This window comes from Dendrobium catenatum, unplaced genomic scaffold (genome assembly GCF_001605985.2).
Source record: "Dendrobium catenatum unplaced genomic scaffold, ASM160598v2 fragScaff_scaffold_156, whole genome shotgun sequence".
Taxonomy (NCBI): domain Eukaryota; kingdom Viridiplantae; phylum Streptophyta; class Magnoliopsida; order Asparagales; family Orchidaceae; genus Dendrobium; species Dendrobium catenatum.
The window spans coordinates 4,162,487-4,186,483 of NW_021318618.1; the positions used below are offsets into that span (position 1 = coordinate 4,162,487).

At 32.6% G+C, this 23,997-nt stretch overlaps 1 protein-coding gene across 1 annotated transcript; it reads left to right on the forward strand.

Annotated features, from left to right (window-relative positions):
- Positions 1-524: 524 nt before the first annotated feature.
- Positions 525-22,902, forward strand: LOC110113442 (UPF0613 protein PB24D3.06c). Its single transcript, XM_020846035.2, has 9 exons — positions 525-807; positions 5,511-5,587; positions 9,833-9,938; positions 11,433-11,525; positions 11,621-11,686; positions 14,656-14,801; positions 20,753-20,861; positions 21,972-22,036; positions 22,524-22,902. The coding sequence occupies exons 1-9, from the start codon at positions 595-597 to the stop codon at positions 22,669-22,671; spliced, it is 1,023 nt and encodes a 340-aa protein (XP_020701694.1). The 5' UTR covers positions 525-594; the 3' UTR covers positions 22,672-22,902.
- Positions 22,903-23,997: the final 1,095 nt, after the last annotated feature.

A 23,997-nucleotide genomic window follows, 5' to 3' on the forward strand; every position in this document is an offset into this window, starting at 1 on the left:
AACATCATCCAAATCTTTATCGCTTAAATACATGACATAACAACATCCATTATCTCAAACATGATCATAGCTTAATATCGAACAAAAAATTTGTCTGGCATAAACCACCAAGTTTGACTTCACCCACGCCTAATGATATCTGCTTTTAAGCTATTTAATATATGAACATCAGCCAAAGACGTTGAGACTTAAAGTCCAAATAAAAAAATACAAACCACCCAAAGGTCATACTCCACAAAAATTTGTTATACAATATTACTATGTAGGCAAGTAAAATAATTCTTAAATGATTCAAAATAATGATAATATGATTGATATTTTAGAATGATGGATATTCATATGAACTATAATAAGTCATATTTTTATTTATTATCACATTAGTTTAATAATAATATTATTATTATTTTATGATAAATAAAAAAAAAATATTATAACAGTTCGCATTTGATCGAGTTTAGGGTTTACTTCAACCATTCATCCTTGTTATTCTTCCAAATGTCAGAAATTTTCTTTTTAAAAAATCCCTAAAAATAAGCGATCCGAACCGAATTAATCGAACAGACTGTACGGGCGAGGTAGCGGAGATCTCGTGAAATGAATCCCTCGACAGCCGCGGCTTCTAGTTCCTCCTCTTCCTCTTCCTCTTCCTCTTGGTTTTCTGGCATAGTCCGTGGCCGCTCCACAAAAGTGGCCACCTCTAGCGCTGGGGGTGTTGCGGCCCCTTTTGCCGGTGATGCTTCCGGCACCGGCCATCGCAAAAACCAGCTCCCAGGCGTTCTCTTCAAGTACGGTCCCAAGTCTGTCCAGGTTAGCAGAGGAGCTGATTTTTTGTGTAGATTAAAGTATATTACTAGTTAGCTACAAATTTATCATTTCCTTGGAGCTCTTTGAAAAGTGCGGCGGGATAATAGTTGAAATGGTTGACCTTTTTACTAGGGACAGTAAGAGCACTAAAATCTCAAGCATAGTCAAGCAGATTATTTACCAATTGAAAGGAAGCATAGAAGTAGCAATTACGAACGTGCATCTGATAGTTTCCAAATGAAATAGAATTATGTGATTTGATTTGAATACTGAATCTCAACACTGGTTATGCTGGTTCACATAGACTCCAACCCTCGAGGCTTAGGGTGGCTGCCATCCATTCATCTGGTTCAATCTGAAAAGAAGGGGAATGAGTGGCTTTCCAACTTAGTAGAAGTTATAATCATAATGTAACAATTATAAAATAATTCCTTTGACATGTGTACCCTTATATATATATATGAGATGAGTAAGCAACAAGCATTTGGGAACATTAGTAGAGTTGCTATGCAATGCCTGAGATTGTTCAATAACATGAGGATAGTATAAGCCATTACATATCCTAAGACCTTCAATAATTGTTTGCAAGGATAAATCTAGAAACTCACTCGAAGAAGAAAAGGGTTTAACAACACACTTCTAATATTTGGTCAACATTTTGATAGATGCAAGGTTGCACTTGAAATTTGATATATGCAAGCAACAAAGAGAATCAAATTATCGACCTGTGTACTCCCTTTACGAGTGACGGTTGAAAAAGTCTCATTAACCACATGGATCTATATCTTACCCGAGCAAGGTGTATAAAAGATAAACCTTCCATGATTTCTGATCATGTGGTTTGATAACCCCATTATTCATCTGTCACAATCCTACCCGGAGTCTCGAATTAATGAGGCGACAACAGACGGTCGGATGGTTGATTAAATTTTCAATTTCTAAAACTATCACCAATAAATTGAAAGAGCCACTAAAAATCTCTAAATAAAAAAAAATTACAATAATTATCTTTCCCTTGAAGCATCACGCCTATGATACACATTATCTCCTCTACTCATTTTAAGCTTTTGAAAAATACATGTAATTGTTTTTCAATAAAAATAGTGAGTTATAAAATAACTCAACGAGTAAATCATGCTTTTAAATTTCAATGACACTATGCCTTTAAAATAATATGAATGTTCATTTTCAAACATAAAATAATTCTATTTAAATTCATTTTAAACATGATCATCAATATTATGCATATATCATATCTTTATCATTTATTGTATATAATACAATTGTCACAGGAGTCATCATCTAAAATAATATTAATGAAGGTATTCCTTTCCATTTTCATAATATTTTTTCATTTACGTACACTGATACATTGTGTCCCCAACCAATATCATAAGGGGGTGTGCTCTATCATTCAACATGCACATATAATCATATATATCTTAGTTATTTCATTCATAATCATTCATTAACTTTATATAAAATATAACATATTAATTATCATACAAATTGAAATGATCAATCATTTGATATGTGAAAGATAAATCATTTGCAATGCAATTAGAAGAAGTAATAAGATACATCACTTGCAATAATGATTAAATACAATTAGAATAAATTATTGTAGTATAGGAACATGAATACTCACCTTATAATCAGATGCCTTGACAAGCCATCTTAATCATCACTCTGTCGACACCAACTTAACACCTATATGATTACATTATACTTTATAATTTATCTCCAACTCAAATATTCTCTAATGTTAGTATTAAATTTTACTCCCATAAATTTTTATAAATCTAATAATTAAGTATTATTTTATTATTATCATTGTTATTTATTTTTGTTTATACAACATGAATTTCACTCTTTCTCTCTCTCTCTCTCTCTCTCTCTCTCTCTCTTTAATTACTTATTAAATATACCTAAATAGCTCTTGTGTTTAATTTATTAAATCATGACAAAAATTGTTCTCCTCGTATTATCATTAAAATATGGATAATAATTTAATTATTATTAATTTATAAACTTTTTATATTTAATAATTTCTCGGTTTAACTAATTAAATATACTTTTATTTCTCTCAAAGAAAAAATATTTTTTATCCGTTCATTTCAATATTAATAATTTAAATGAAATCTTTCAAACATACTCTCCCTCTCTATTTATTTGTTGTTAATCTTAAAATTAAATTTGATTATTATTATTTTATAAATAAATTTCTTGTATGAAGATATTTTAAATTTAATATTACAAAGATATTAATTTTTTTCTTTTCAAAATATATATATTTTCTCATAAATTATCTATTCTTATTAATTAGATTCATAATAATTAACTTATTAATTATTTAATTAAAATCAAATGTAAGCTGCTCTCGCTCAATCTCACTCTTCCCTCTCATATCTAATTTATAGAGACGATGTTTACGACACCAAACGTTGGAAACAACATGAACCCTTCGGCTTCCACGACACTAAATAACATAAGCGAGCTCTACATCAAACATTCGCCCTAATGAAATCTTCCACACTAAAAACAAGCTTCCATGGTTGTACTGGCAGCACCATTAATAACTCCATTAGGGCTAAATTATGGCTCTTTACCATTTGATTTTTTAGTCTGATAGTTTTGAATATCTTATTCAATATTCTTCCTTTTATGTTGGTCCCTTCTATTCTGAGTGATTTAAAATTCAATCTCTACTCTTATAGCTCTTTCTACCAACATTGAATAATCATCAATTCTTGAAGGTACTAAAGATTGTCTAATTACATCTTTTATACCATATAGGAATTTATAATATTTTTCCTTTGTTATTGCAATCAACTATGTAAATGAAAATTTTGAGGACGTATTTTTTTTAAGAAGAGGAGATTGTAATAATTGATTAAACCGGTTCAGTTGAACTGACCCTAACTAAAGCATGAGAGAAGCAGCGAAGTCCAGCAAGCAAAGCAAGTGGGTCGAGCACAAGTGTTGGATATTTTTATAAGTGTTAAGTTTATCAGCCAAGAAGTAAGGAGTATAAGTGAAGCAGCGCAATACCTTAAATCAAGGTGAGTACTCATGTTTCTTTTATTACCATTATGATGTTGTTCTCTCTTCAGTTAAATGCTATGAAAGATAATAACATCTGCTTATTAAGCCTTTAGTGTTAGCTCGATCATATTTCGTCCTTCTTTTATCCAATAATTGATCATTTATGTTTCACATTATTATGCAAAGTTAATGAATATTATAAGAATGACATGGCTAAATAAATGTGCTTGTATGTGTCTGTTAAATGGAGCACACTCCTTATGGGTTGACTGAGAACGCAATATATCTGTGCAAGTAAATGGAAAAAGTTACGGAAAATGAGTACTTTCATTGGTACTATTTTGGACGATTACTCTTGTGACAGTTGTATTATTTACGATAGAGAATAAGTATATGAATAAAGATATGATATATGCATAACATTGATGGTCATGATTGAAATGAATTTTAATAGATTTATTTTTTTAGTCTACTACAACTAGGAGAGGGTGAGGATAGAACTGATGTTCCTATATATGTCTTAGATTGTTTGTTGAAGGCTAATGATGTTGGATATTGTTGTTTCCTTCCACAAATCTATAATGAGATGCAAAAAGCTGCACACATTCAAATTGCAATTCTAATATCTTTAATTTATTCAATTGCTCATTATTTTATGGAAATCAAATATATGAAAAATCCAATATAAATTATTATTGAATAGCATGTATTAGAGCATATAGGAATTTTGAAGCATGAAAATCATAGTTGATTAAAAATCTCATTGCAATCAAAGTTCGAGAAAGTATATAAAATTTCTTTCAAGTAAGCATCTTATGAAGCATCTTTTTTTTTTTAAGTTTATTACTTAATATTATTGCTGTTGTTTTGTTTATTGAATACTTCATAACTTGTTCATACATTCTTATGGAAATAAAATTTGAAAGACAATTATTTTAAGAAAATCTAATTTTATTTGTAATTATTTTGTGAATGCTAGTTTTTTGTATGTTATTGAATGTGTATTCCTTTTAAACTTTTTCTTATATATTATTAACTTTTAGGGTTAGCCGGTTAGATATGTTGTAACGATCAACCTCATAAGCTATTTCAAGTAATTCACTATTAAGGCTGTATTTAGGATGCTTTTGAGAAATTAGTGACATGAAAATTGGTTGGTGTCTAACATTTTGCATCTTATCAAGGTGATATAGGGCCTTGAAACCTTGAGTCCTTGATGGTGTCTTCCACCTTATTAGGTATGTTTTAGTTTATAGATTATAACATGAAATAGTTTGAGGCCTATTACTTACACAGCAGGTGCTATTGATTTGCCATTCTTGGTTCATAGTTACATTCTTCTTTTTTGGCTTTTACATGCCAGAGTTGTGTATCAACTTGCTTAATTTTTCATTTAACAAGATATAATTTGAAACTTAATTTACTAAAATTGTGTGTATCTTGTTAATAAGTGCATATTCTAATGATGAGTCTTCAATGTTTTAATTGGTGCATGCTAAGCCTATTTAGTTTACCTTTAAAACAATAGCATCAAGCCTTTGTATGATTACGTGGGCTCGACTACATGAATTTTTTTTCCATTCTGTCCCATTAGATGCTTAAATATTGTTATATATTAATATAAGGCTAATTTGTTTTTTTTTTTTTTGCTTTTTTTATAGGTGGCTTTTAGAACAGGCGATTTCAACCAACAGGTCATTTTTCTTGGTGGATTAACAGATGGATTTTTGGCAACAGAGTATGTGGGCGATAGCTATTCATGCATACCTCTATTTCTTTGTATGTGCATCTAAATTCAACTGCATGTTCATGCAAATGCCTAACTTTGTAAATATTTATTGGGATTTGCACATGTTGTGGTTTAATTGCATGATTGTGCGATAAGTATAAGCTTTTCTAATAAATATAGTACTTTTCACTATACTTTGCTACGTTTTTTTTTTCAACCTTTAATGAATCATTAAAGGAGGCGTGGTATTTGATTAAACAATATATTTCTGCTTTGGTCTCTAACCTTAACAGAATTGTTTTTTTTTTTTTAAGTATTTTCAATGATAGACTGCCCAAGAATCTGCCTTCCAAAATAATGTGACCATCGAACTTTGTAGATGACAAAAATTTGTCTGAGAAGCTCTATGTTCGGCTACTTTCCAATTAAAACTTAGGATATCCCATAATTTAATTGATTAGTGAAGATATAAGACATTATCTTAAGGAAATTTGATTATGTGTCAGAATGATTTAATTATAAATTTTAATTTGGTTGGAGAAAATTGTTATTTTCTCCAACCTCCATGGATATTGATTTTTATATGTGATATAAAATTAGGATAATATTGAGGAATTTAAGAATATAAGAGTTATGATTAGTAAAATATCAACTACTAAACATAATATCTAATTTCATTAGAGGTGAGGACATAAATATCAATAGCGCACAGTAGCGTGCTATTGCCCATAGTGTAGCGAAGGGGCAACCATATTGATGTAGGTATTTTTGATATAGCATTGTTTATTTTTTATTAGTTATATTTTCTTTTAGTAGACATTGAAAGAAACTACAATATTCAAGAGTGATCTAAAGGAAAATAGAATGAATCTTTCTCTATGCTTAATAATTGTAAAAAAAATATGAAGATGATGAGAGTGACCAAGGTGATTATGATTTATGAGATAATGATGATTAAGGAGAAAAGATTAGTTCAATTTATCCTCAAGATGATTAATTTTATTTTTCTTAAAACATGAGATTTGAAACACTATCGTTGTCAGGTCCCAAGTCCTGGATGAGAAAGTGGAGGGTTGCTTTAGGTAGTCGACAACCAGCGTAAAACTTATCAAATAATCATGACATGAATTTATCAATACATTGTGTTAATGCTAGGGTGTTCCTTGAAAGCGATGCGTTGTATGGCCTAAATACAGCTACAAGTGAGCAAAAAGAATTAATACAAAAGATACCTTTCGAAAAAAGAGTTTTTATTGAGGAGATTTAAATAAACATGTTGGTAGAGAGGTAGATGATTTTAAAAGCATTTATGGTGGCTATGGCTTTGGAGCGACTAATAAATGTGATAAGACCATATTAGATTTTCTTTAAGCTTATGATTTTGTAATTGCTAATACCTTATTTAAGAAAAGAGATGGACATCTCATCACTTATAAGAATGGATATAGTAAAATTCAAATTTATTATTTTTTTATAAGAAAAATAAATCTTTTAGATTGTAAAGATTATAAAGTTATTTCAAGTGAAAGTTTGTGTACCCAACATTGCTTATTAATTTTGGACTTTAAGATGAATGGGCAAAAAATAAAAAATAAAATAAATCGTTGTTCTAGGATTAGATGGGGGCATTTAAAGAATAATAACAAAAATATTTTTGAGAGTAAGATTTTTAGATCTTAAATTTTATCTATGCATGATGAAGCTAATGTTATGTGAAAAAAAGTTAGTTATATTAAGAATAATACAAAAGATATGCTTGTAATATCAAAGGAAGAAGCTACTAACAGTAGCAATGGTTGGTGGTGGAATCTAAATGTGTAAGAAAATATAAAAAATAAGAAGATTTATTATAAAAAATTGATTTAGGTGTAAAAATTTTGATAATTCGAAAGATATAAAGAGGCCCGTAAGAAGTCTAAGACAACAATTTGCAATGTAAACATTTTAGCTTTTAATGATTTAAATAATAGATTAGATACTAAGGATGACGAAAGATATATTTTTAATGTTAACTAAATAAAGAGATAAGAGTAGTAAGGATTTAGTTCAAGTGAAATGTATTATGGATGAAGATTAAAAAGTGCTTTTGTTAGAAGAGGATATTCAACAAATGTGGGAGATATTTTGCTAAAGTTTTCAATGAAGATTATGAGAATGCGATTGACTTTAGTGACCTAGTACCCTAAATGAAAAATAAAGATTTTATTTTTATCGACGTATTAGTAAAATTGAAGTTATAAAAGATTTAAAGAAAATGAAGTGTGAAAAAGCTGTTGGACTTGATGATATTCCAATAGAGGTGTGTAAATGCTTATGAGATGAAGGAATTTCTTGGCTTACTAAACTTTTTAATAGTATTTTGAAGACGAAAAAGATGTGTGCTGAGTGGAGAATGAGTGTGTTGATTCATATTTTTAAGAATAAAGGTGATGCACATGATTGTACGACTTATAGAGGAATTAAGTTAATGTATCATACTTTAAAACTATGGGAGAGAGTCATGGAGCATAGGTTGTGGCGTGACACTAATGTTTCTTAAAATCAATTTGGATTCATGCCAGGTAGGCCTACTACGAAGCTATACATTTATTGAGAAGTTTGATGGAGAAGTATAGAGAGAATGAGGAAGATCTACATATGATTTTTATTGATTTAGAGAAGCATATGATAAAGTTCCAAGAGAAGTGCTTTGGAGAGTTCTACATAAGAAAGGGGTTAATAATGTTTATATTCAAGTTATTAAGAATATTTATGCAGGAGTTGTTACCTACTTATCTGTGTTCTAACACATGGTGATTTGACCAAGTATTTTCCTATTTCAGTTATATTATATCAAGGATTAGCCTTAAGCCCATATTTTTTGCTTTAGTTACGGATATTCTCACTAGGCATTTACAAGAGATTGTACGATGGCGTATGCTTTTTGCTGATGATATTCTACTTGTTGATGGGATTAGAGAGGGATTTGAAGGTTCTTGAATTATGGAGGTCAACCTTAGAGTCTAAAGGCCTTTGTTTGAGTGGATCTAAAACTGAATATATTGAGTGTAATTTTAGTAATAATAGATCTAGTGGGAGAATTGTGACTTTGGGGATCAAGTCATTAATAAGACTCGTTTTAGATATCTTGGGTCTATTGTTCAGAGTAATGGTGAAATAGATGGGGATATTATTAATATAATTCAAGTTTGATGGTTGAAGTGGAGGAATGCATTGGGTTTGATGTGTGATAGAAAAGCCCCCTCTCAAACTTAAGAGAAAATTCTATAAGATGTTAGTGAGATCTGCAATGCTTTATTGTGTAGAATGTTGGCCATTAAAAGAGAAGCAATATTAAGTTAAGTGTTGCAGAGATGAGGATGCTCAGATGGATGAGCGGTGTTACTCTTAGAGACAGAATATGAAATGAGCATATATGTGAAAAGTTTGGAGTAGCTCTAGTGGAAGATAAGATTAGAGAGAGTCACCTTAGATGATTTGGTCACATAAAACGACAGCCTTTCGATGACCCAGTTAGGAAAGTAGATGTATTAGATTTGACTTATGTTAAGAAATGTAGAGTTAGATCTAAAAAGAATTGGTTAGAAAATATTAGAAATGATCTTTCTTTATTAGATTTGGATGAGAATTTAACTCTTAATAGGACACAATGGAGAAAAAGGATTCATGTAGCCGACCCCACATAGTGGGATAAAGGCTTGTTGTTGTTGTTGTAAAACATGAGATTTGAAAAAAAAATGATTTTGAGTATTTGAACACTTGAGGCTAAGCATCAATGTTTAATATTATAAAAGTGACAATCTTATTTATAAATTTACATTTTTCAATACCAAGATAATTTATTTTGCAATTTGATTGTATTTCATACATGGTCATGTGATACATTTTGAAATAGTGAGCATTATGACATGTGTTATGCGCTTTGGCTCTATAGGACTTCTGTACTATGTTGTGCTATTCTTCAGTCAAAAGAATGGTTGAGGATGATAAAATCACTAAATAATGAACGCTGATCAATTAGTAACATAGCATTATAGCTTTAGATTTTTTATATTTTAGATTGAAGATGTGGTTATTACTAATAAAATGAAAGCCACATGGTTAAAGTGGTAAGATCCCTTTAGGATACTTTGTAATCAGGCAATGTTATTGATATCGAAGCCATATTTACTTGTTTCTCCTTTATAGTACAGGGCCATGCCCCTGTTGGCAGCATAATTTCTTCCCTCACCTCACAAAATCACTGTTTTACAGATATGTAGAGCCTTTAGCGGTTGCATTGGAGAATGAAAACTGGTCCTTAGTTCAACCATTGCTGTCCTCTTCATATATTGGATATGGAACATCTACATTGGAACTGGTATTAGTTTCCTTCCAGGTCCTCCTAAGCTATATTCGATGTGCTTCTTAACTTGCAGTATAGATCATTATTCCCACAGTTTCCAGGAAATTCTCAACTAACCTGTGTACACTGATAACTGAACCAGGTTCTGCTTCATGGTTCATTCAATTCCGGTGCTTGAAGCTTAGTTTTTAGCTATTAAATCGGTGGGTTGTGCCCACTAGAAGGTGTGATAGTGGTAATAAATACCTCGTGTAAGAGAATGGTTTTCACAACTTGGCAGTTTACTTGAAAAAGTACCTTGCCAACTGAAGTTCATTAATTATGAAAAATCATGACCGTACTAGCTGACAGCAGCCTGACCTGATGTTTTCACGCTGAATTTTATATAAGGTGCAGAAGATAAGATATTGGGCTTATGCCATGTCGACTTAGATTAATCCTTTTTGAGGGATTTTGACTTTTGGTTGGCTCCAGATGACAATGTTTTATACCATCATCTACTCATCAAAGCACCCTTATGAAAAGAAATGGAGCGAGCTGATGCTTCCTATTCTCTGCTCATGCATTCTTTCCTGTGGAAGCTCGCAATAAGACAGAAATGCAAATGGTCTTTCCTCTTCTCTCCTGCACTTCATTCCATTTTTCCTTTCTTTCTGAAAGCTCCTCTTTCATCTTCTCCTTTTTCTTTGTCTTCATCCTTTATGATACATTTGTTACTCCCATCTTGTTTTTTCCTAATGCTCCTTCCCTTGGGCTTATAGTGTGGTGCTGGAAAGCCATAGCTGCATCCTCCCATTTCTGTTTTCTTTCTTTTTGTTATCTTACCTTTTCCGCTATCTATTCATCCCTTTCGGGGTTATATAAGTTGATTTGCACCCTTGATGAGGTATTTTACTTAAAGTTGATTGTAATAGCTTGCTTTTGGGAGGTGTTTATAATGGGTGTCGAGGAACATGTGCCACTCAGCCTACTTGACCCCTCTTGTCCTCATGAGTTTATGCACGAGGAAAGCAAATTTAATGTATGAACAAAGATTATATCCTATTTATAAAACTTAAAATTTATAATTTATATGCTTTTTAATAAAATGATGAATTTTAATTACCAATAAGTGAGAATGTTGCATAAAAATCAAGATTCAAAAGAACTACTAGTTGAAAATTGAAGAAATAAAATATATTGGAATTAGATAACATGTAAGCTAAAAAAGTAATATCGATTTAAATGGTTTGGAGCAGACCCTCATTCAGATTTAATTGGCTTCTGTTAAGTGTGGAACACCAGATTTATCAGGAGAATTATTGTGTCTAACCTAAAATCTAGTAAACGTAGGGGAATGATGAAATACTTCTTTCCGATTTCAATCTCTCTAGAAAACACAATTGAAAACCTTTTATCTATTAAACCAAGGAAACTTTGATGGTTTCTTGAGTTTGATTTCTAGCATTGCTTCTTCTCACTTGCATAAAGTTTGTGCTCTCTACTTACGATTTCATTGTATATTTTAAGGACGCCTTGGAGCTAAACCAACTTATTGGCTATTTAATAAACAAGGAGAATTCTGAAGGTGTTGTGTTGCTTGGGCACAGTACTGGTTGCCAGGTAGTATTCTACAATTCAATTTCCTTGCAATTAAATTACTTACAATTAGGCTTAGACAAAAGTTAACTTACTAGCTCTGTCAAATATGTGAATAGGATATTGTACATTATATGCGAACAAATTTTACATTCTCGAGAGCAGTTCGTGGAGTCATTTTGCAGGTACAATGGTCATTTTACATACTGTTTATATGTTTAGAATCTTCTCTGCAATTTCATTTTTGCAGCATATGTTACCCATATAAGATTAAAGATATTGGGAAGGTATGATTTATTGATAGTCTATAAATAATAGATAGATCATGTTGTAACTTGAAGCCAGATCTCCATATATAAAATAAAGCTGATTGTTCATATTCCTGACATGGAGGGTACAAAACACATGATAATAGGCATCAAAATTCTGAAAGTCAAACAGCGAAGATGATAAGCTAAGCTGGAGTGATCTATTCTTTGCTAAGCCTACTTCCTGTTTTGTAGTGAGTTTCCTAAATACTCTTTGCTCGCTGATAGGGTTAATTGAATCTCCAAAACATAGCTCATATTTGTAATTCTCCGATTTTATTGCTGAAACACATATATAACTACGTTTGGGACGGCTTTCTTACTTCTTCTTAAAGCAGCTTTATAATTAAAAAATTTTAATTTTTATACTTGAAAGCTGCTTTAAGAAGCAATAAGAAAGCCGTCCCAAACACAGCATAAATTTTGGTGAGATAGCTGCACTTCTCATCATTGTTGAGTTTGCATTAGTGCGGCTAAGTTCGTTAACCCTAAGATCTTGATAGGTTAGCGTGATATTTTTTTAGCATAAACAACATTTTTGAGGACTTTATTAGGATTTGAACTTCATCTGTGTGACTTCTCCAATCATTCACTTGAATTGAATTACACTTCCCGTCTCTTAAAATCTGGTTAAGGTAATTTCAGTATCTCAAACGAAGGGAAAGATAATTACAGTTGCATGCTTTACTGCCCGTGCGTTGCTGCGTAAGGCCATGTTGATAGCCCCCTCTACTTTATTGAGAGCAACTTCGGTTCATTGCTTGAAATCAGAAGATGGTGACAATGCAGTGAATTTCCTTGCAGTCTTTGCTGGCAGTGCAGTGGCTAGAAAGCTACAAATTTTGTCAACATCAAAGAAAATTTTAATCCATTTATAAAGCTTTCCTGAAAATTACTATGACAAAAGTGTTCTAATATAAATATACATGTTTTATTCTCAATTTTTTCTTGGTGTTTATGCCCTTTTTATCATTTTCAGGAATTTTGGTGGGTTATTCATATTTTTTGAGCCGCAAAATGAGGATTGCATGACTCAAAATAAGTGCATAATTGTTTGAGAATGCTCAAAACATTTTTAGAGACATTTTAAAATTATCACATATTTTTCGAGAATTTTTTCTTGATTTATTTTTTCTCTTTTTTTCTTTTTTTCATTTTGTCCAATTTTTATTTTAAATTTTCACAAAGCACTAGAAGCTTTCCTCGTCCCCTCGACTCACTCAAGTACATATGCCAGTGACAAGATTAAAAGTTCGAACCAAAGAATGTTTTACATGCTTTTTTCTCATGTGATAAGCATAACTTTTAGAATAAGGGTAAAACCCTATTTTTGAGCATCATTCATCACCTCACCCTCTCTCACTTCCTCCAGCCTTCCAGACCGAACTCTCTGTTTGTTTCAACTCTCTAGGCCCTCCTCTACCTCCCTACTACTAAACCCAAGTGGTTGCACGTCACCGGTGGCGAGTTTCCGGCGAACCAACCACCTAGTTCATCCCAACCTTGTAGCAGTCGATCCAGGCGTTTTCGGGCGTGGACTCCTGCTAGAGATTTATACGTAGATAGTCTACAAGCTCAACCGTATAAAGACATTGAAGATCCGACGATATAATCTCTTAAAAACATGTCGATAAAAACAAAAACAAAAAATTATTTAGGGTGCTAAGGTCACCAAAGTCAATCGTATTCTCACAATCTTCATTGAAAAGTTTAGCAAAATATCTCATCCATCTTTGTTGAATTTCCTCTTCTAATAAAAACACCTTTTGATCTTCATCCATAATGCACTTCACTTAAACTAAATCCTTACTACTCCTTTCTTTGTTTTGTTAACTTTTACATATATCTTTCGCCCTCCTTAGTATTCAATCTTTTATATAAATTTTTAAGAGCTAAAATTTTTGCATCAGATATTGCTTTCTTAGACTCTTTACTGGCCTCTTTATATCTTTCTCAATTATCAGAGTTCTTACATCTAAATCAAATTTTATTACAAAGATTCTTATTTTTTATCTTTTCTTCCATATTTTGATTCATCGCAAATTTTTTTACTATTAATAGTTTTTCCTTTTGATACTTCTAGCACATCATTTGCATTGCCCACATCCGTCCTTGATGTGGGAACCCTTGCCTATTTAACACTGCACCCAGGCGCCGGTGCAGCGGCCCTTGCACACTTGTCACTGTATTCAGGCCATACAGCGCGTCGTTTCCAGGGGACGCCCTAGCATTAACACAATTTCTTAAAGAATTCATGTCATTATTGTTTGAACACTGCCGTTGCCAGGTCCCAAGTCCTGGATGAGAAAGGTGGAGGGCAATAAAAAAAAAATTAGTAAAGCTGCCCTCAAATTTAAACCGATCTTATTTTGTACATGTTTTCATGATCCTTTGGTAAGCATGACTGTTAGAACCACTAATTCGGAGAATAAATAAACACGCATTGTGATGAAGTAAACAAAACCCTATGTTTCAAAAATATGGTATTTGTAGTCATGAGGCTTCCTCTAATTGTTGCATTTGGGGATGCACACAACCTCGTCCCTTTATTAACAGAGAGTTTGTTTGCATAAATTAAACCCTTGCCCTTTTTACTCGCAATAGGGCAACTTGACTGTTGCGCCTAGGTCATCCCTTGAAATAAAAAAAATGTTGGCATCTAGAACTAAATTAAAATTAAATAGTTTTGATAGCTCAGTCTATGGATTCATATTCTTTAATTGATTCTTCCTACCTACATCCAGCTCATGATAACCGTAATAGTATGGCTCTATGACCTTTTACAGCTACTTTCGTGATGTCTCAACTCTTGAACAGTATTTCTAAGTTAACTGATTATTAACTAGGCTCCAGTAAGTGACCGGGAATATCGTGCAATGCTTCCTGAAACTGCTGAAATGATAGACTTAGCTCTAAGCATGATGAATGAAGGCAGGGCGCTGGAGTTAATGCCTCGACAAGCAAATCCAGATGCGCCAATTACAGCCTACAGGTGAACTTATTTGCTCCTTTTCTCTCCATTCATCAAATGGCTTCCACGTTTGCATCTTTGAATGAGCTTTTGCGTGAAGGTGCATTAGATGATTTTGCTTCATTATTTTTCTCTTGTTTATTAGATTACATTATTCCAAATAAATTTCCATGACTTTATTTTGATCACTTTCTTTTGTTATACTGTTTTAATAGACGGAGGTGTTTTTATCTTAAGTTGGGTAGTTTTAACTGTTCAAAGCCATTACACTAATGGCTTGTCGTTAGTTTTGAAGAGGTGGTAAAATCTACACTTCTCAAAAATGAAAAGTTTCTTTTTTATGTACATTTTCATTTTGCGGTTACTTGCCGTTTAAATCTTGTATATCCCCTATCATTTCTCACTTTTAATACTTGCTCCTCCTATTCAACTACTACAGGGTACTTTATATGTTGGGTTCTTTTACCTTGTGTTTTATTTTCTACCTGTTCTTCAGATTCATTCTCAGAAACTGCTGCCTACAGCTTCACTTTCCCCACCTTCGCAAATATTAGCACAAAGGATTAACTTTGACTCTTCCACCAAATCCTCTTTACAACATTTTGGCTATGCAAACATTTTAGGGGTTTCATTGAAGGAGAAAAAAAAAAGACAAAAGGAAGCTTCTTTTATGGATCTTAAAAAGATCAAGGGACTACGTTGTAAACTGAGAAATTTAATGTTGTATTTGTACTACCCTAACTTAATAAACCTTGCAGACTAATTGATAAAGTTTGGCACTTTGAATCTAGTTGCCACTAAAACAATGGGGATCAGATTGATATACCTTAGTAAACCGTTTCTCGTTTATAAATCACTGTAATAGATTTTTCATAAATTGGAACCATTGTTTTTATTACATTCTAGAATTGTTTGTCATATCAAAGCATTTCAGTTGCTAGTTCCATTCCAGTGTATAATTTTTATTTGTATATTTTCAGGTTTAGGATGATTAGGATGAAATTCTGTTGTTTAAACTGCTTCGTATGGTTTTAGAACAAATATTAAATGATGTTTTTTTATGGAAAAGCTAAAAAAAACCTTGCACAAAGGCCTCGATAAACAAAGGCAAGTGCTATCTCAACCTCCCTTCGCAAGGAGGGGATGCCGGGAGGTTGTAGAAATTTTGAACAAACAAATGGCCCTTACACGATTAAATTTAAACAAAATTTATCACTTTAAATTATTTAAAAAATTAATTGTGTAATTTTAATTAATAAAAAAAGACCATATAAATGAGGTGGAGGATCAATTTACATAGCTATATTTTTTCATTAAAAAAATACGACCAAACAATTCCATGATTTAACATGCAAGAATATGCTTCAGTTCTTTATTAGTGTGAGCAGAAAAGATATAGCTAATGGTTTAAAAATTTCACTAAACATTCTCCCAACATACTTTTTTGAAACATGTGCTCGAATAAGAGAGACATACTTTTGGAAATAATCATATAGCCTTGATCAAGACATTAGGCCATAAGGGTGACTGGTGGTGCGGCAGTACACATGCATGAGCTATTGTAATGTAAAATCATTAGTCCTTGCATTGACTCCTTTCCAAGAAAAAGTTGAGTTCAACACATAACTGTAGTAACAATGACCAACAACCATCTTTGTTAATAAGTGGCCCAACAACTAACAGGAAACCATCGACCCATTCACCAAATCTCATGACAATTTCTTGTTAAAGTGGTGAGCATCTAACCATCTAGCATATGGATTATGTTAGAATAAAGGCTCCAACACGCCATTAATGGATCCTTCGACTGCGGAGGGTTGATTGTGCCCTCAAAGCTTCCTGGGTTTTCAGACTTGTACACCTTTACGATAGCTAATGCGGATCCAAAATCCAATTATGCAAATAAACCAATGGAACTTGCCAAGAGAGTTACAAAATGATTTACAAAGGATAGGATCCTTATGGAGGGTCTTTTATCGAAGGATGTAGAGAGACTGATAGATGATTACAGTGGATAGAGGAAGAACAAGGCAAATAAGCCTTCGCAAGAAAGCTCCAAAAACTACCAGTGATTTACAGCCTATAATATGCAATAATTGTGTCAGTGCCCAAGAGATTTCCCCTACTCGGAATAGAGCTCAAAATTGCAAAATTTCTTCCAAATATGAGAGGAAAATACAGGAGTTGATAGCCCAATGCAAGATGAATTCTAATGAGTGTCTTGAAGCATGGATGTCACAGAAAGCAACAAATGACCTTGATGGAACTACCAATTCTTCATCTGGAGAGTCTATCATTCCAATAAATACAGCTGTTAATTACACCTTCAAATGAGAAAAGTAAAGTTGACCTTAGCAATATGTACAAACCTGAAAGTTTTTGACTCCGCATGTGCTCCGATCTTTATGTCAAGCCCCTGAAATCTAAGATTTGAGAATGCTTGTGGAGTTGCTAAAAGTGTTCAAACACCCTTACAATAGCGCCGATCTACATGCCAAAATATTTTCCGCATATCGATCTCCTGTAAGATCTGAGAATGCTTCGCGGATTTACTAAAAGTGCTAAATTCCTCCAATGATGGTTGTGTTGATAGAAAACTTTAACCGGAGGGGCCCTACCTTTCAAAATACCTATGAACCTAATGGAAATACAAATCTTTTAAAGTGATTGTAAAATCACCCCAATGATGACCCCGATAAAATGTAAATCTCAAATAGAGGGGTCAATCCTTAAAACCTATTAAAATTTCAAGATTCAAAATCTAATCAAATTCTAAACATTTAAAAGAAAGTTAATCGCAAAAAACTTAAAATTAAAATCCGTCCACAATTTACAACAATTTGGCGAGGATAATGAATTGAAAAATAATTTCAGCTCACAAAAAGAGATATCTTGTGGAATGTATTACTACAATTCATTCTCAGTTAATTCATTGCCAGCAGGGGCGTGGCATGTGTTCTCTGACTGGATAGTTTTGTTGTAAAATAACATCATTATATTACGGTCACGAACAAAGCCCGTATGTTCCCTAATGGTTAAAAACCCATTGAGTAATGAATTATAGGGTGCATGTCATAAGATATAAAGCCTCTGTTAGCTAAGGTTGACTTAAATTCATCACTTTAGACAAACATCCACCCCAGGTCTATAAGACATTCTTGGACGAAGTAACCAATGGCTGCTGACAAGGTTCCTTCTATCAGGTTGGGTCGAATACCTCCTCTGACTAAGTAGACTAACAACCATAATAGCCCGGAATGATAGAACCATGGGATCTTGATCGAGCCCGTCATCATTCCCCCATCACTTGCTTCAGGTATATAGTGATAAATTCTAAATCATAAATTCCAAAATTCAAAATCAAATTCAAATCCGAAAATTATTGCTATTATATGTTAGATAATTATTGTGATCTATTTAATGACTAGCCTTAATCGAAAGTTCTTTCTCATAATCAAGAGGGATAATTAACCGTAGGGGCTTGCGCCTATGGGAAATCAAAACTCAGATTATAAAGTCCTTGTAAAATGAGGGCAAAATCTTTAGATAGTATCTTATCTAAAATCCAATCTACCTTCTGAAAATTTACCCTAGAATCTAAATCCATTAAAACTTTCTCCGTCGATAAAAGAAGGCATGGAAAGGTCGAGTTGCGAATTTTTGGAGCCAATAGAAAATCACCAAATTTATTTTATCGACGGAATATTAAGGGCGTGCTAAAGAAAACTATCAACTAAGTCTTCAAATTTAAAATACTATTTCTAAATGACTATGAATCGATGATAGTTAAAAACTCATGAAAGCAAAATTTAGATTTCTCTTAATATTGTTGTGAATCAGTGCATAAATATACTTCATCCCTTTCGAGCTCGTTGGAGTGTCTAGCCAAGATTTCTCTTAACTACAGAGATTGTATTTCTTAAGATCCCAAAATTCTACCCATCATATGTTTATGCATGATAAAATCTTGTTTTAAATCCCCTATTTGTTTCACTATTTCTGCATTGAGGCTATAGATCACAGTACTTTTAAATTTATGCAAGGCTTATACATAAACTAAATTAAGCATGAAGGACTTAAAAACAATATTTAAAATTCTTGCAATTCAAATAAAATCTTAAGCAAACATGATTTTTAACGTATTAAGCCTAGAGATAATATTCAGTCAGCCGTAGAAATTAAAATAAGCAAAACACCATCCATTTCAAACAAAAAAATAGTGCAAGAGGTAAATTAAGGAAATATAGTACCAGGGAGTTCTTTACAAATAGCTTACAGACTCACTTTCTCTTGGAATTAACTTTATTGGCTTGCTCTCCCTCTCTCTCTCTCAGTAGACTCTAGACAATAGCCCCTCTCACCCACAACAACTCTTCCCCCAACAACAACTAGCAACAACCCCTACATGAGCAATAAGCTTCATATTTATAGATTTTACAATTAATTGAATTGGCGATGCAGCACTACCCTTGGTAGCGTTGTGGTGATATCGAATTGACATGTCAGTTTGTCAGTCGTCGCATCGGTTTGACAGTTCAACTATCTGTAATTGTCACCCGCTGTGGTGATTTGGCGCAATGGCGCTTTGCTCTCTTGCTTTTTACTACTGCAGTGTTGTCGTTTATGCACCAAGGATGAGTTTTAGTGCTGCAGTGATCTATTTGTGACACCACGGTGCTACTTTAATTATGGGGTATTTTTGCATCTTTTTTGCACAAAAATTTAAATAGCATTTTAAGCATAATTTGGATGATATATTTTTTATTTATCACTGATATGTAGGAACCATGACCTAGAACCCTATGATTTTCATCTACCACATCTACATCTTTTGGAATTGAATTTGGATATAATTAAAAGGGAATGTATCTTTTTGAAAGGAAATATATCACTCTACCTTTTTCAAGAAATAGGCCTCCTTGGTTATAAGCCTACTGGTACCCATATAGAGAATCAAACATTCAAACCCCACCCCATTTGCTGATGATAATTCTCTTGATTATCCATTTCAACATTGAATGTTAGTTGTAAGTTGATTTATGTGACTCTTACTAGACTTGACATCTCATTTACTAGTAGAGTAATAAGTTAGCACATGTAAAATCTAAAGAAGTATTATGAAGCCGTTCTATGGATCTTTAGATGTATAAAAAATGTTTCATAGAAAAAAGATTATTATATACTTAATTTGTGCTTCCAAATATTAAAGCATTCTCCAATACCAATTGCATTAGCTCTGTTGAAGACAGGAAGTCAATCTCTGTATATTGCGCCTTTGTTGGAGGAATTATGATTATCTTGAAAGTGAGAAATGGAATTTTGTAGTCAAATTTAGTGTTAATGCTGAATACATAGTTATAACTCATTCCGCATATAAAATGATTTAGTTTAAAACTATTTAAGGAGAGTTTGGTTCTTTCTACTCAACCTATGATTCTATATTGCGACAATGGTGTTGTCATTTTTACTGTCAACAATTATATTTTTCATGAGTGAACTAAATATATTGAAGTATATTATTTGCCAAACATACAAGAGATTGTGTTTTCTAAGAAAGTTGTTACTATTCATATTATCAGTTCAGAACAATTGAGGGATACATTTATCAAAGCTCTGGGATGCCTACCTTTTTCTTATTTATATAACAACCTAGAGCTTATATGTATGTATATGCTCCAATTTTAGGAAGCGTGTCGGCATATTTGGTAGTATTTGTCTATTAAGTTGGCATATATGCTTGCTATCAGGATTGTCATTCCCAATTATTTATTTTCTTATTGTTTATTCATGTATGTCTATTTATAAGGCCCTCTTACAAGAATGCACTGAAAGATCTCTTTCCCCTTAACAGATTTTGAAGAAAATTCGTATGGAAGTTGAAAACCAGTGTGATTTTTGGCTATGTATGTGCTGATATCATTGAGGATATCCATAGATCCGTGTTTCAGCTAATCTATTGTTCCTTTATTAAGGTACCATTCTCTTTGTGCATACATGGGCGATGATGACATGTTCAGTTCAGATCTTAGCGAAGATCAACTTAGGACAATACTTGGTCATATGTCAAATACACCATGCCAGGTCAGCCATTCTTCCTTGTCACTCTTGTTGCTTTCTAAGGCTTCGCTTGGGATGGCTTTTTTATTGCTTCATAAAGCAGCTTTCTCGTACAAAATTTTTTATTTTTTTTACTAAAAAAACTGCTTCAAGAAACAATAAAAAAGCCGTCCCAAACAAAACCTAAGTCTTCTTTCATTAAATGCAATTTCTGAGACCCTCATGTTAGGGTTGCTTATGCATTGTCAAATTTACTCTGTCGGAGAATATTGAACTGTAAACTTTGATAAGGCCAGTCTGTTTTCGAACCTTCTAAATAAGAAACATGCCTTGGGTCAATCTGAATGAAATTTGGGTAGACTTGAACCATCTACGATATTATTTTATTTTTGTTTGATCGATTGCATGTGTGTTCTACTTCAAACAGTTTTTTTTTTTTCATTTGTTTTTATTGAACGACAGAAAGGAATACATGCAATCTAAAACTAACCCATTTCATTTTTTTTGCCCATTTTTTTCCATTTGTTCCATAGAAAATTCATACCTTACCCATTTCCTTCCTCCCTTAAGGCTACCAAAAGGTACCCTAAATGAAAGTGTATTTTTGTATTTTGTCTGCATGTCTTCATAAGTTGACACTGAAATAGACAAATAGATTTTGTATACGCAGATGTTTCCTCAACTAACAGATGCTTCACATGAATTTCAAAAAACTCTATATTCAGGAAAAATGATAGATTTTTTGGATTACATTACAATGAATTAGGTGTACCTAATAGATTGTTTCTAAACACTTAACGTAATAAAATGGCATACTTTGATTTTGTTCAAGTTCAAAGTGTATCGGTATGTCAAAGAAAAGAGCCTGCACAAGTTTGTTTCTGGCTTAAGAAATGAAGACTTGATTCTTTATACAGCAATAGTGATTGAAATAATGCTTTGTTTGACTGAAGAAAAATTGTGGAAATGGAATGAAATTTGATTATGAATTGGAAACCAATGTTAACCCTTCCTTTCTCTCCTTCCACTGAAATTCGTCGCATGTAAACAAAGCCTTAAGGTAGTACTAGAACGGAAGTCTTATTATGTGCTGGTTATATTATTGTTGTGTTTTTGTTTTGCCTATGCATGCAGGTAATATTTTCTATGGCTGATGAGTATGTTCCAGAATATGTCGATAAGAAAACACTGGTGGAAAGGTATGCATTATGATAGAGGACATCTTTGTTTGGGGCTACTGTAGATATCTATAGAAGTAGTTATGAAATTGCTATGAAAAATGTATTTTTTTACTAATGTGGCTTTTAACCCTTTAAAAAAATTGGAAGGGCTTTCTTGCTTCTTAGAGCTATGCGACACTCTGATAATAGGTTTGATTGTAAAAAACTAATCACCAAAATTTATTAAAATTTTCTAAAAAAAGTTGTAGTAAAATAGAAGTGCAGCAATTTTTTGAAAATTAAGTCTTCGTTTGGGATGACTTTCTTACTGCTGCTTAAAACAGCTTCTTAGTATTAAAATTTTAATTTTTGTACTAAAAAGTTACTTTAAGAAGCAATAAAAAAGTTGTCTCAAACGAAACCTGAATGTTAAATACTTGCCCAGAATGGATTTGTCAAGTTTGTGAATTTTCTTAGCTACTTATTCTTAAGTGCAAGCTGGTAATACTTGACGTATATTTGACAGACTTTGCAGAGCCATGGGTGGTGCAGAGAAAGTTGAAATAGAGCATGGAAACCATTCCCTCTCCAATAGGGTTCAAGAAGCAGTGCAGGCTATCCTGGATTTTGTCAAGAGGGAGGGACCTAAAGGTTGGGATGACCCTTGGCATTAGCTTCTAATTGCTCTTATCGATTAAGTTTATGCTTAATTTTCTTGACTTTGTTTCAGAAATTCATCAATTCTTCCTTCCTTTCTGTTTCCATTCTTTTAACTGGTTACAGTGTAGAGCTTGTAAATGTTATAACGTTTTATTGAACTAGTGCATTTGACTGTTCAGAGTGATAAATTCGGCCTTTCCTATACATGGGGAGCCTAATTATATATATTTCTAGATTCCAATCTCTTTTATGAGTCTATATATTAGCCTGTCATGCTATTGAACATTCTCTTAACAATAGTTGTTGCTTCTGCCCAGCTAGGAATACTAATTAATTAGTTCATCTCCATGTTCAGTGCATTCATGAGATGATTAATTATTTTGTGCGGATGTCGAACGTCGTTCGTAAGCCAACCAGAATACGCCACATCACCCCTTCGCTCGGTATCGCTGCTCAGTATTGCTCGGTTCCGCTTATGTGGTGCATTCTGGTTAGTTTTCGGATAGCGTTCTGCATCGGGTCTCCGCACAGAATAATTTTTTACATGAGTGTGTGTCGTCCCTTCCTCTATCATCTGCTATAAATAACTATGGGAGCTGGAATTAAGGAGATAATGGCTTTCTCTCTTCTCACTTATGTGAGATTTGAGATTGATTATAAAAATAACATGAGAATGAAGGCGGCCATGGCCACAATCACGATCGACATCATAGTCGTGGCCATGGCATTTGATATGGATGGATCAATATGATTCTGAGCTAAAGAATATTTATCTAATTTGTGTTAAAATTCTTATCAAAATTGTATTGTAGTTGAATCCGAATGGATAAGCTTAGGGCTTGTTGGAGATGGGAAGTTATGGCTTTGTTATGGAGTTTGATTTTTTAAATTGTTTTTTTTTTTATTAATTTTGACTGTTGAGATTGTTAGCTCAAGACATGGAAGCAAGAGTTGGTTTAAATTTAAAGGAACAATAAATTCAGGAGAATTTTTTATTTGATTTAGAAAAAAAATTGTATTGATTCAATTAATCAAAGGATCACGTGTTATAAGGTTTTCATAGATAATTTTAAAAATAAAAAGTCTATATTATTGGTATGAAATTGCTCATAGGGCCATTATTAATTTAGTGATCAAAGAAATAAATATAAACATTATAAGAAATAATATATAAAGAATAAAGCTATATTTGGGATGTTTTCTTCTTCAAATAATTTTGTAGTATAAACTTTTAATTTTATAATATAAAACTACTTTAAAAAGCTATAAGAAAGTTATTCTTTTGAACAACTTTCTTACTGTTTCTTAAAGTAAGTTTTTTTTATACAAAAATTAAAATT